We start from the raw sequence: 12,698 nt of genomic DNA on the forward strand, positions 1-12,698 counted from the left end.
GATAGAGGCTTTTGATAGTAGCTATTATACGTTGGTGCTTGTGAAGCCTTACCCTTTAATTTAGGCCGAGAGAGATCTAATCCCTGTCGTTGCATGGAGTGTGAGGGGGGAATAACTTCAATTATCCATAGTAATATACTCATCCATGTTCAATTCTCGTATTAGACCAGCCTGAAGCATGAAGATATTTTTACAGCTCCAGTAGCAATGTACTCATTTTATGACTTGATGAATTAATGGCCTGAACTGATAATTCCGACAGCTAGGGATATAGAATATAAGTACACAAGGTATGTAAGTACACAAGTACTTATATACCAAAAGAAAAAAAAACTGATTATCAAGTTAGTGTAGATTACACCTAGAGATATCACGAGGTATTATCTACTCAAATAGATATTTGATGGTTCAACCGAGACAAATCACCAATATTGCCTCATTGGCACATTTAAGCTCATTAATATGTTGTATATACATATTTACAACATATATATATATAACTTCTCTCATGAGATGAGGATTATAAGGGAGACAACTTCTAACCAACATTGTTAGTAGTCATTGCATTTATGATGTACATATATGTACAGTATTTATGTACATCGTAATAAATGCAATGACTTAACAATGTTGGTTTGAAGTTGTCTCGCTTATAATCCTCATCTCATAAGAGAAGTTCTGTTGCAGAGCCTACAGCTACAGACATGTCCAAGGGTACAGGTGAATTTCCATGGCTATGTGTTTCAACATTTTTGAATTGCTAGTGACTACCTGGTTACAAACCCACAACATATAGATCGTGTTTATCATTAACAATTTGGTACTTTTCTGGCTGTCACATGGCCATTTCAAATCTGGCTGCAGCCAAAGTGCACTCTAGGATTTCATTGCCACACATTTGTTAGCTATAACTAGTGTGAAGGGACTTGACAACTAGACTTAACTAGGCTTAACATAACTAGACTTAACTAGTGTGAAGGGACACTTGACAATAGAGTGTTTGTACAGTTGCGTCATACAAAGCATTTAATTATATAAAGATGCGCTACAGTCCTGCTTACTAGCAATCATAAAATACACAGCTTTACGCATATTCACATCGCTTTTAATCATTTATGTATTGTAAATAAATATCAGAGATCCACTGCCATAGTTGCATTAATGATTTTAGCAGAGGAGCTCATCATACCTATTAATGCTTGTCTGAGAATACGAAAACAATGGTAGGCAGAAAAATAGTGTTCAATAAAAAATCTGTAAATGACGTACAATAGATTGACAAAAGTGAATTGTTTCTTGAGGCGGACAGCAGATGGCCAGCTATAAAGGAGCTAGCCACACAGAGAATGGAGCATAACTATCACCGTTTGTCCATCAGCCAAACCATGAAGCGCCATCTCGGGTAACTCATTGGGAAGGGGAGGGTCGAGTTGGCCAATACAATCTGTAGCACCTTAATACCCCATGATGGAGCGAAACAAAGTGTGGAATGTGCATGTATATGGTGATGAGACTTGACAGACCCCTGAAATGGTCAGTCTCGCCTTCATCCATGTTAAACGTCCTGCCAGAGCTGGTATTACTCTATATTACTCCATATTGAGCTTCCTTGACAAGGTAGGACTATACAAGACTACGAGTTCATTGCCATGCCGCCTCGGGAATATTTGTAACATCATGAATCTCACTCACAGGGCTTCCATCTCGTTTGAACTGTATCTTCAGGCGCAGTTTTAGTTGTTGCTAAAAGTACAGAGCAGAGAAAAGATATTAACCATCTACCATCGGCCTCTCGACATACAATATTGCTGCCACTACAAGGACTCCAGACTAGACCAAGCGTGACTGTGCGCAATAAAATATATGGCATTACCTTATTTGGATTCTTGATAACCATTCGTTGACTAACATTTCCGAGGCCGAATGCGGCAATTTGATTGCCGGATGGCGGCTGGAGATTTAGTTGAAACGATTTTGGCACTGCCGCTTGAAAGATAAAATCTGTTAGTTCACTATTTCCATTGTTCATAGCTGTCATGGTGACTGTCACATCTGGGCTGCCTGCAGACCTCTCAAAGTCAAAGTTGAGAGTCAGGCCATTCTTGCTATAACCTTCTATAGAGCGTATGGAGGGAGCTGTGAATGACAATAACATCTGCAATAGTCATTTTAACTGAGAGAACTATATTCGAGAAAATTATTCATCATCGATACAGAAACAATTTCCGCTCTTCATTGACAAAATTAAGCGTCTTTGGGCGGTGAACATAACAGGCATATACCATAAACCGAACCTTATAACTCATGTATGTCAACTACAAGCATACGCTATGGAAAACTCAAAATGTACCTTCGCCATTTGTAGTAGGAGCTGTAAAACTTCCCAAGCCGAAGTCGTTCAATAATGACTGTTGAGCAAAAGATGTAGGCGTAGGTGCAGCGGGCGCTGGAGCAGCTTCTGTGGTGCCCAGTCCAAGACTACTCAACAAATCCATAGAGTTGCTCACATCTGTGTACAGAAATCAACTATTTACTATGCTGCAACCAGCTTCTTTTGAGAGTTGTGGCCTCACAGAAAAAACATTTTTAACGCCATCTTCAATCAGTACATTATTTTAGAGTTTTACTGAACCAGTTTTGTTGCAGAAGTGTAAAAATAACAACAAACAGTCTTCTTAGCGTGTCCATTTCTACTGGTTAGTACATGAAGGTAAATACTTGAAAGTTAAAATGATCTTGTTAACCTTAGCTTGTGATTACGGATTCTTTACAAACTCTGCCAGAGTCTGAATAGGAAATTGATGAAACCATCATTGGAAATTAATTGCAGCCTTACAATAGAATTTTGAAAGGTTTTCCTGCCCTAATTTGTTAATGCTGTATTGAGTCAGTTCATTGTGAATATATGCTACAATCTTGTTAAAACCATCTCAAACAGTTCTAAAATGCACTAAATACAGATTATTTTGGGCTTAAATTAAATGGGCTCAATCATTATTTGGTATTTTTGTAGGATTATTCAAAGGTAAACTGTGAATATATTGGCTATCCATAAGTGGAAGATTGCCACAAGGCATATTTTCAAGACTTTTGCGGTAGTAGATCAACTACTTTTCACATAGAGCTGTTAACCATTGATGTAACATTGAGAATAAAGTCAATTTGAAAGACTACCAATTTGGACACCAGCACTAAGGAGTTGAGAAAACGCCGCAAGGAATAGACAAAAAAATGGTTAATATATTCCTATATCAATTTTCATACAACATGTTAGGAAGCGTCCGCATACCAAGTAGTGAGCCTCAGTGCGAATTCAGCTTATTAAAACAGTGATATAGCGGGGATAGACTGCATTGTACGCTCTTCTATGTACTTATAAGATATGAGGTAAAGTCTCCGTGCAAACTAGCAAACCTAGACTATTACACCAGGCAAACACAAAGACTGATATAAACATGCAACAAGTTGCCAGCCTAGCAGTGTTACACGCAGTCTTGATAACATGTCTGAAGTCGATAGCAAAACTAACTCATAAGCTCACACCGAGTGAGGTGCTATGATCCCTACCGGTATTGCTAGGCTGGCTGGGAGTCCCACCCAATAGGTCTAGTATGTTTCCTCCACTTGAAGCGGAAGGTGTTGGTGCAGAAGCTGGAGTAGAAATGTCTCCCAGCAGGTCAAATACGCTCGAGCCCTGTCACACATGAATAACATATTAACTTAATAAACCGAATAAGACAATCGCATTGTTTCAACGCAGCCATCGAGCAGCATAATATCGTACACGTAAAAGTCGCACCTGCTGAGTCGGTGCAGATATAGGTATGACGGCGGGCGCAGCAGACTTGGTCGGACTACCACCGTCACCGCCCAATAAGCTGGGCTCTTGTTGGCCGACAGATGACTCACTTCCTCCATTGACTAGACCTGACTTTGATTCTAAAAGAATAAGTTGAAAATTTAGTTTCAACAAAGTTTTATATTATGAATTTGTTTTTATACTATGCATAATTACTTCAAGCATTTGCCATTGTTTTTTACACTAAAATGAATTATACAATTATTATACAATTATTGATTATAAAACTATTTGAACCAACATGAAACTTTCAATGAAGTAAATATCTGAGCAGATTCACTTTGCACATCTATGTTGAGGTTTGACTGCACACGGGTGTGAAAATCATCACCAAATCGTAACCACAACTGCTATAAGTGTACAGGGCCTCAACAACATACTGAAAAACTTTTGTTTGAACATAAAAGCACTTTATTTTTTAACATTTCCCTGTAGTGACGTTTTATCAGAGGTGACATTCAAATACGGTGACATTGAACTTTTTTAAATAGCTCGTCAAAATTTTGGGAAGATAAATTTAATCCTTTTAAGTGGGCGAAGCCAATGTCGCTTATATTTTGCACTCTCCTTAGGGTGGAGCAACACTGACCCTTTTAGATTTTAAAAATCTGTTATAATTTATCTCCTACTTGTCGTAGATCTCTAAATAAATATGTATTGGGAAGCCGAGAAATATCTCCACAAGTTGATATACAGTATATTGCTTGCAATTAACCTACGATGATCTTATAGCCTGTGTTGCAAATTTTGAAGCTTTCAATTTTTTATTTCATTACTTCAAATTTAAGGCATATTTTATTTTATAACTATATTTTACAAGGTTGCATGAAAGCTCCTCGCACTCGTTGATATGTTTTTACCGTTTGCAAACAAAACTGGCTTTTTATGCGCAAGAGAAGAGGAGTTATGATCGTCGATCATTGTAAGCCGAGTTTAGATAATGACAATGATGCTAACAAAAAGTAATATGCTATAAATCTGTAAATTTATAAGTTATATAATAATCTAGCAACACAACAAATATATATTTAAGAACACATGTCATAAACAAACTATATTAATAATGCATGAAGAAACAAAATTGACTGTTTTGAAACAAAAATATATGCATCGATTGGTCGACCAGTTGAGTTCTGATTGCTGCTTTCGTTTAGACCCATTTGATCTTCTTCTGGCTGTTAAATACCTTCCAGTGTCTTCCGACCTCAACTCTTCTCTACACTGCTGAACTAGTCAATATTGATGTCCATACAATTTTTAGCAGAGAAACAAAACTTTTACGTGTCGCCATTTAGAATACTTTTTACACAAATAATGAGCAAAAATTTTTAGCCACGGATACAGCCTGCACGCGAAGAGTGCTACCCAGAAGTCTTAGCCTTAAAAATAGTAGTTCAGATTCCAATGTAAATGCTAGACAATTTGTCATATGCATCAAAGTATTACGACCGCATTAAATTAGGAAATACAACTATTAGTCTGATACAGTTATTTCGATAGTGTCGCTTTCTAAGTTTTAAAAAAAAACTAAAGCTTTGCAGTTACAAGACAAACTTAAATACAAACAGAAACCATGAAAAAATTACTTTTTGATGATGTAACCGAGTCATTATCAGTACCAATTTGTGAACAATTTTTTACTTATCATGTTTTATTCTGGGTTCATAAAGACCAAAAAATGTCAAGTGGCGGTCAAAAAAAGGTGAAGGTCAAAGAAAAGTGGCATTCAAATGAAAGTGGCGTTCAAATAGAGGTTTTACGATATTTTATGTTGACACGATGTACAACAGCCATAAAAGATCTGCAACTGAGTTGACACACAAAAAGACAATTAGCCGGTGAGGATATATATAAAAGACACTCACCCACAAGAGGCATTCGTTCCAACAGACCATTACGGAGTTCTGAGAAGTTCCCAAAGAGATGGGAGAATTCCGCAGCTCTCTGCTGCAGCTCAACCTCTGTAGATGATGAGTACGGATGGACTATGGACTGGACCCTCCTGTGACAATAACACTGTTAAAACTGCTAATATGTTATGATATGTAAATATGACATTCTCTAAGAACAAAATCCGATCAGGTTGTAGTTTCGCAAACTTTTGAGAGTTGCAAAACGTGACAATAAAAAAGCTTCAGCATAACTCGGAGTAAGCTGGAAGAAACTTGCCAAGCAAACTCACTTGACTGTCTGATTAAACCTTGTGCTGAGTTTAACCAAGGCATTCAGAGCGTATTCTTTGGATATAACGGAGGACAAACTTGATATGAGGGTCTTCTCGAGCACATCCAGTACTTCATTCTCAGATATCTGTTAGCATCAAAACAATCGATTACGATAATAAACTACAAGCCAAGTCTGTTGACAGGAAATCATGGAAGAAAACAGGAAGGCAATATTTGACCAAGACCCACTTGTATTGGATCAGCCTCTTCAGAAGTGCCGTGGACAAGCACATCTCCATACTCCCCTACACACCAACAGGCAACTTGTGACAGTGATTGCTGACTAGGGTCTTCTTTCAGTGCCAAAAACAGTCTCTGAACACTACAACATATGTGGTTGGTGACTATGCACATTTTATGAGTAAGGTGAAGGTCGTATTACAAGTAAAAGTCAATATGCAGCCGTTTACAGTAACAAACAAACAAGAAATATCATACAAATCAATTGAATGCAAGCAAAGGTGAGGGGAACACAAGTGAAATCAGTTATTAGACATCAACACTGGCTAACAACTGTTTCAACAAGCACCTGTACTGATGAAGCTCACTGGTGTTGGCCACTAGCTGACACATGCTGTATATAACATCATCTCTGAGATGCTGCCCGGCTGACGTGAGGACCTGCAAGCATAACACATCAAAATGTCAACTCGATGTTGATAGAAATTCCAGCAACCACACAAGACTAGTTGTTGCAGTAGGAGGTGGTAATGTTGTATCTGTTGTATCACTCGACATTTTAACAAATAGCAGCACTATTTAGAAACGAGAGATGAATGAGCAAACACAACATGCGGTGTGAGGAAACAGCAAATATATTACTTGACAGCAAAGGAGTAAAATGACCCTTCTCACTGGGTATGTGCAAGACTGCCACATCAACAGGCACACCTCCAAGCACACCATACCAGTATGCATATACACAACTGTACATAAGGAAGACAATGATGAATGTAAACAAACTCGCACACGCATAGTGAACGTAGCGGGTTGCACGTACCTTAAGGACTGTGTCAACATGCCATCTCTTGTTCGGAGCGTATTTCTCAGCAGCCAGGACGATGTTCGACGCCACGTCTGCCTTAAAATCATCGTCACAGCTGACTATAAACTCTAGCAGCTCTTTTATCATGCCACGTACATTGTTCTCATTGATGAGTGCAAAGCTCAGTTCCATCGCTCGTCTGTTCACAAAATAAACCTGACATTACAAGAAAGATAAAGAGGGTTATTAACAAAAAAATGAGCAACTGATTTCTCAATAACTTACTTCTTAATGGTACTATCTACATCTTTGAGACAAAATCAACAATGGTAACTTACTTCTTAATGGTGCTATCTACATCTTTGAGACAATCAACAATGGTAACTTACTTCTTAATGGTGCTATCTACGTCTTTGAGACAATCAACAATGGTGCTCCGGTGCCGCTGTACAGCATTGTGGTCAACATTGATTACTTTAAGAAGAGTGCTCAGTGCCACATATCTGCAAAGGAAAGAGAACACAACTTCAAAAAGTTTGTCTCATCGTAATTAAATGCTAGAAAAAAGTGACTACAGAGCTTATACCAATTGTGAAACCTAGTAATAAAAGCAAGTTGGGCCATTAGCCGTTTATAGGTCAAAGGTGAAACTTTGTACGCTGCAAATAAAGTTGCAACTCTGATGCGAACGTTCAGACAAGATAAGATATTAATCTATGTAAAACACAAAACAACTGAATTTAATATTTATACATTTACGCACAAACTCAATAACTGAACAATAAACTCACCTAATATTTTTGTCATTATTGAGGAGGAACCTGCCAAGAATGTTGACAGCCAGAACTCGGAGACCACTTTCAGAGTTGATCTCCATGATGGTGCTGCATGTCTCATACAATATCGCATTTCCCACATTTTTACTGCTCTCTGTGTTTGTTGCCACCTGTTGGGTGTTTAGATATCAAATTTGGAATTAGACAATTATATATTGAACTAAAAAAATATGTGCGATAAAATATCAAGTTGAAACAGAGCAATCAGTTGTCAGTGAGACCAGTACAACTGTACATAGAGTACCAAATAATTCTTTATCATATATATTCATTACTGTAATCAACATATATTCATAAAATAGATAAAAGTCTGAAGGAAAGGAGTAAGGATGTGTAAGACAGCTAGTCTAACTGTATGTGGCACTCACCTGCGCTAGTATGTCATTCATTGTTTCACTCGAATCGTCATCATGACACCCGAGAAGACGAAGCAACTTTAATATTCTGGTCTGCAACAAACAGCAGAATGCTACACAGTAAGCATTGAGAAGACTTGCTTAGCTCAGGCTAACTTATTGCCATGGTTACAATGAACTCAGACAAACTTATTGCCATGGTTACAATGAGCTCAGGCTAACTTATTGCCATTGTTACAAGGAAGAGTCACAGACGCACCAACTAGCAGCTCTCTGGTCTTACTATTAATTACCAGAATCTTAGGCCACTATCAGACTTTACATGAGGCATGCGTGGAATGAAAGAGATATTCTTACTGTAAAAGCTAGATATCGTGGGTTAATGCACCTAGATTTCTTTTCTATCATAATGTAACATTGATCGTGATTACACACAAAAATGGCATGCTGTCAACTTTTAGTCAAAAGATCAATTACATGCTCAACCTTATGTTTTCTAGATTAGATTGCACACTACAAGTGCACCCATTCTGGCATGCGCACTACAAGAGCATTCGAGAAAACATTGTTTATCATCTGGCACGTCCAGAAGCACCACAATTATATCATGCACCAACTATATATAATTTAAGGCTAAAGCGATGACATTAGGAACAAGGACAGAAAAGGCGAGATACCTGCAAGAATGGGTCACTGATTCCGGAGACATCGTGTTCAGGGGAGTATCCGGCCATTATAAGGTTCTTTAATATTCTCACCAAGAGAGGCACCGACTAGAGACAACCAACATTCATAAAATATCCAATAAGATACCTCCTTTCATAATAGACGAGCGAGTCTAACCTCGTGGCATGGCAATAGCTCAAATTCATTAGCTACAAGTTAATGGTGATAAAACCACATATTAAAAAGGGGGCGTTTCTTTCAAGCTGGACTATATGCGTATCAGCTTATCAGCTAGATCTATTCAACCATATCAGCTTCAGGCAGTCCATCAGCAGAAATAGCACTACTCTCTGCGTTTGAACAAACTTCACTTATGACATCGCTAACTCAGCTACCTTTCTAAAATGATTGAGGGTGTCAGGACTGAGCCTACACATTTCTGTAATGAGAGCTATGGCACTCAGCAACACTCCATGATTCTTCTCATTCAGCAGTGACCTTGTACACGGTATAAACATCTCCATCAACTCGGGTACCTGCAACGAACACATCAGACTAGTAATACATAGCAGTGGTGTAACTGTGTCAGCGAATGGCAGCGCAACAGCAACTCCAGTCACATACCTTTCGAACAATTTTTACAGCGCACAGAATCGCCTTTTTCTTGAGATATGCGTTGGAAGATTTGATGACCCGTTCTATTTCTCCGGCAAGGTCTCTGCCCATCTCAGGAGATGCGATATTGCCGAGTGTGCATAGGGCCAATGCTGCTATATACTGAGTATTGTGGTTCAGATCGCTACAATATTACGCATTAACAGACACTGCGCAGCCAGAGATTGGCCAAAGAGAAAGTGATAAGTTGACGGTGAGAACGAATCAAATGAAGCATCTCCCAGCAGTCGGAGCAACTCTAAACACTCTTATTCTATGACCTTGTAGATAAAACAATTATATGGAAAGGAAACTAAAGCGTGGCATAAGTTCAACCTTTTCAGACAGTTGGTCACTAGAATGTGCACATCTGTCCTCTCATCCAAGAGCAGCATTGCACCCAGGTATCCTATCCGCTTGTCAGTAAATCTTGGGGATGCTATCAATTTCATACACTCCAGCTGAAGTAACAGAATATGAGTTGCTAGAAGAGTCAAATATTGTATGCTCTTTGAAAGACACTTCAGATTCGAATCCATCAACATGAATTTATACACTTCAATGATTAGGAAAACAAAGAATCTAACTTCCATTCACTGATACTAATTGTTTCCAGTTCTGGAAGGATGTAAGCCATAATTACACTTACCTATGCCTTGGAGACCAGTAAATGATGTTTAGGACTAGCGAGGTGAGAAAAATAAAGACCAATCAATATTGTGTCCTAATCAAATTGACACTAAATTATGACCCACAGGGGTGTCTGCTAAAATAGCAAACAAGTTCAACTCTGATATTATTATTACCACAGGTATAACGCCAGCAAACTGCACGACTCTGGTTTAAATTGCTCAAACTAGAAGCATTTACAAACTGTGTGTCAGCTTTAAGCTAATACGAATGAAAATGTTCCCGAATTGAAACATTTTGAGTCATGTCAAAAATTTCAATAAAACTGCAACAGCTGTTGAAGTAATTGTTTTCGCATTTGAAAAAATTGGAGTTGCCTAAACCTGTATATATACAAACTATTGTAAGAGTGTAATGTGGTGCGTTTGTACTCTAAAAGTTCCCCAGTAGTTATGACACTCATGCATAAATTTTTGTATAAATTACTGTGCATAAATAAGTTTGAGGTCCTGTAGTCTGAACTGAATTACTGTGGACAGCTTTAAATAGATTATAAAACCAAAAGGTTATGTATGGCATTAATACCGATGTGACATGAACCCCCTTTCGGACAACTACTAAGGAGTGCAGCAACAAATTTAGAACCGTAATCACTGGCCAAACTCCAAAAAGGGGAGCTAAGTTAGATTATACAAATAGGTTAAATCTCTGCAAAGGGTCTGCTCTATTACACAATCTAAAAGGCAGCTTACCTGGCCATAGTGCGCATCATAACCAAGCATGTAGATATAGAGTAGCTTGGCAACATTTCGACACCTGTAGGTGTTGTCCTCATCTCTAAAACTATTCCTGATATCTGCTGTCTCTCTATTGACTACAGCTCTTTCCTCGGCTTGAGTTTTTGCAGCTCTTATTTCTCGTATCAAGTCTCTCAGCTTCTTGGGAGAGGTCATAATGGACTGCTGCAGCTGACTTTGCAAACTCTACAAAGGGCGACCTCAGGATGAATGTGATGAATAGTTTTACACTTGATGTTGAGAGCGATTAACATTAAGTGCAAAACTATGTTAATTAAATTATGTGTGAAGAGTTTGTAAAAAACACTGTTTTGTTTATCAAAATGGTACTTCAGAACTATTCCATCATCTACCCGTGAATAAGTATTGTGCAGTAATAGATGAGACACTTTTTCGTAGAACACCAACTAATAATAGTTTTAATTTAATTTAAATTCAATAGTATTCATTTTTTACTAATGTTATTTCAATGCTTAAAAATGAACAACTTAATTACTGTAAAATATGGCAAAGTTAACGAACATCTAGAAACCGAAAAGAATTCAATGAGCATTCCGTAGAACTACCACCAGCTTTACTCATTTTATAAAATGTGGTGATGCATTGTGTAACAATAACATTATAAAATGACATAATTTGGATGTATACAAATCCTTCAAAAAACTTGCTTTAAAATCTGAATGATCTTGGTTTACTAAAATATCACTTTTATTGTCAATGATCTGTAGATGGATCAAGTAACTGCTAGCAAAAGTCTTCAACTAGCTATTAGATGTACTCTTATTCTGGTAGACTAATCCAAATGAATCCAACAATAATTGGTATGCTAATCGGTCCAAGATTTATTAGTTCAACGTGAGCAATGAAAATGGATTTCTTCGTTAATTGATTTTGCACTACATTGCCAATGTTGATCAGCCATTTTGTGTTAGGTTAGAATATAAATCTTGTGCTACAATGTTTGTCATTTTAAAATGTTTTTTGCAAGATCTTGTGAAGTATCTCATGCCAATGAAACTTTTTATGCAAATCTACAGATCAAAAAATTAACGTAAATTTTAGGAATCGAGAACTTTAATGGAGTCCAGAAAAACCACGCCAATATATTGCAGATGAGAAAAAACTGTCAAGTTGGCGAAAGCCGATCAGCAGTAAGTAATTGAATAATTTTTCAAACTTACCTTGATTTTTTGAAGAGCATCTTCTGTTTGAACTTTTATTTTCTGCATTTTAAATACAACAAAACACTAAAACCTGTAAAGTGACAAATGATTTAATTTGTATTTTTGTTTTAGTGAAGCTGTAGTACAGAGTAGAATTAAAATACTAGGAAATGGGCAGCTCCGGCATAGCTGGCAATGCAAAGATGGCCGAGATGTAGAATATACCTGCATTTTAAGCGCCAAATCGTTAAATTGTATTTTATGTTTTGAAGTTTTTATAAATAAAAATAAAATAAAATATTAAATTATTTTTTAAACTTATATCTACTAACATATTATCTGAGAATATGCACTGCATTTTATTGCGATACTACTTTGCGGGATAGTTATTGTAGCCCAGATCTTTACTTTAGCAATTTGCTGCGTGAGTTTGGCTAATCTATCCCCTCGTACTTAAGGAGATAACCTATCTTAGCCAGCAACTGCTTTGCGTTCATAGGCTTGTCTCAAAGCATATATGCTCGGTA

At 37.5% G+C, this 12,698-nt stretch overlaps 1 protein-coding gene across 1 annotated transcript; it reads right to left on the reverse strand.

The window, feature by feature from the left end:
* Positions 1 to 1,093: 1,093 nt before the first annotated feature.
* On the reverse strand, positions 1,094 to 12,355 carry LOC137391742 (AP-1 complex subunit gamma-1-like). The gene is made up of 19 exons (XM_068078277.1): positions 12,190 to 12,355; positions 10,964 to 11,194; positions 9,918 to 10,042; positions 9,552 to 9,726; positions 9,323 to 9,463; positions 8,939 to 9,034; positions 8,274 to 8,354; positions 7,861 to 8,015; positions 7,459 to 7,572; positions 7,085 to 7,268; positions 6,614 to 6,705; positions 6,274 to 6,406; positions 6,042 to 6,169; positions 5,725 to 5,861; positions 3,800 to 3,939; positions 3,568 to 3,694; positions 2,351 to 2,509; positions 1,874 to 2,136; positions 1,094 to 1,743 (listed from the first exon to the last, which is right to left on the reverse strand). Exons 1-19 carry the CDS (start codon positions 12,235 to 12,237, stop codon positions 1,642 to 1,644), a joined length of 2,631 nt encoding a protein of 876 aa, XP_067934378.1. The 5' UTR covers positions 12,238 to 12,355; the 3' UTR covers positions 1,094 to 1,641.
* Positions 12,356 to 12,698: the final 343 nt, after the last annotated feature.

This window comes from Watersipora subatra, chromosome 3, assembly GCF_963576615.1.
Source record: "Watersipora subatra chromosome 3, tzWatSuba1.1, whole genome shotgun sequence".
Classification (NCBI taxonomy): Eukaryota; Metazoa; Bryozoa; class Gymnolaemata; order Cheilostomatida; family Watersiporidae; genus Watersipora; species Watersipora subatra.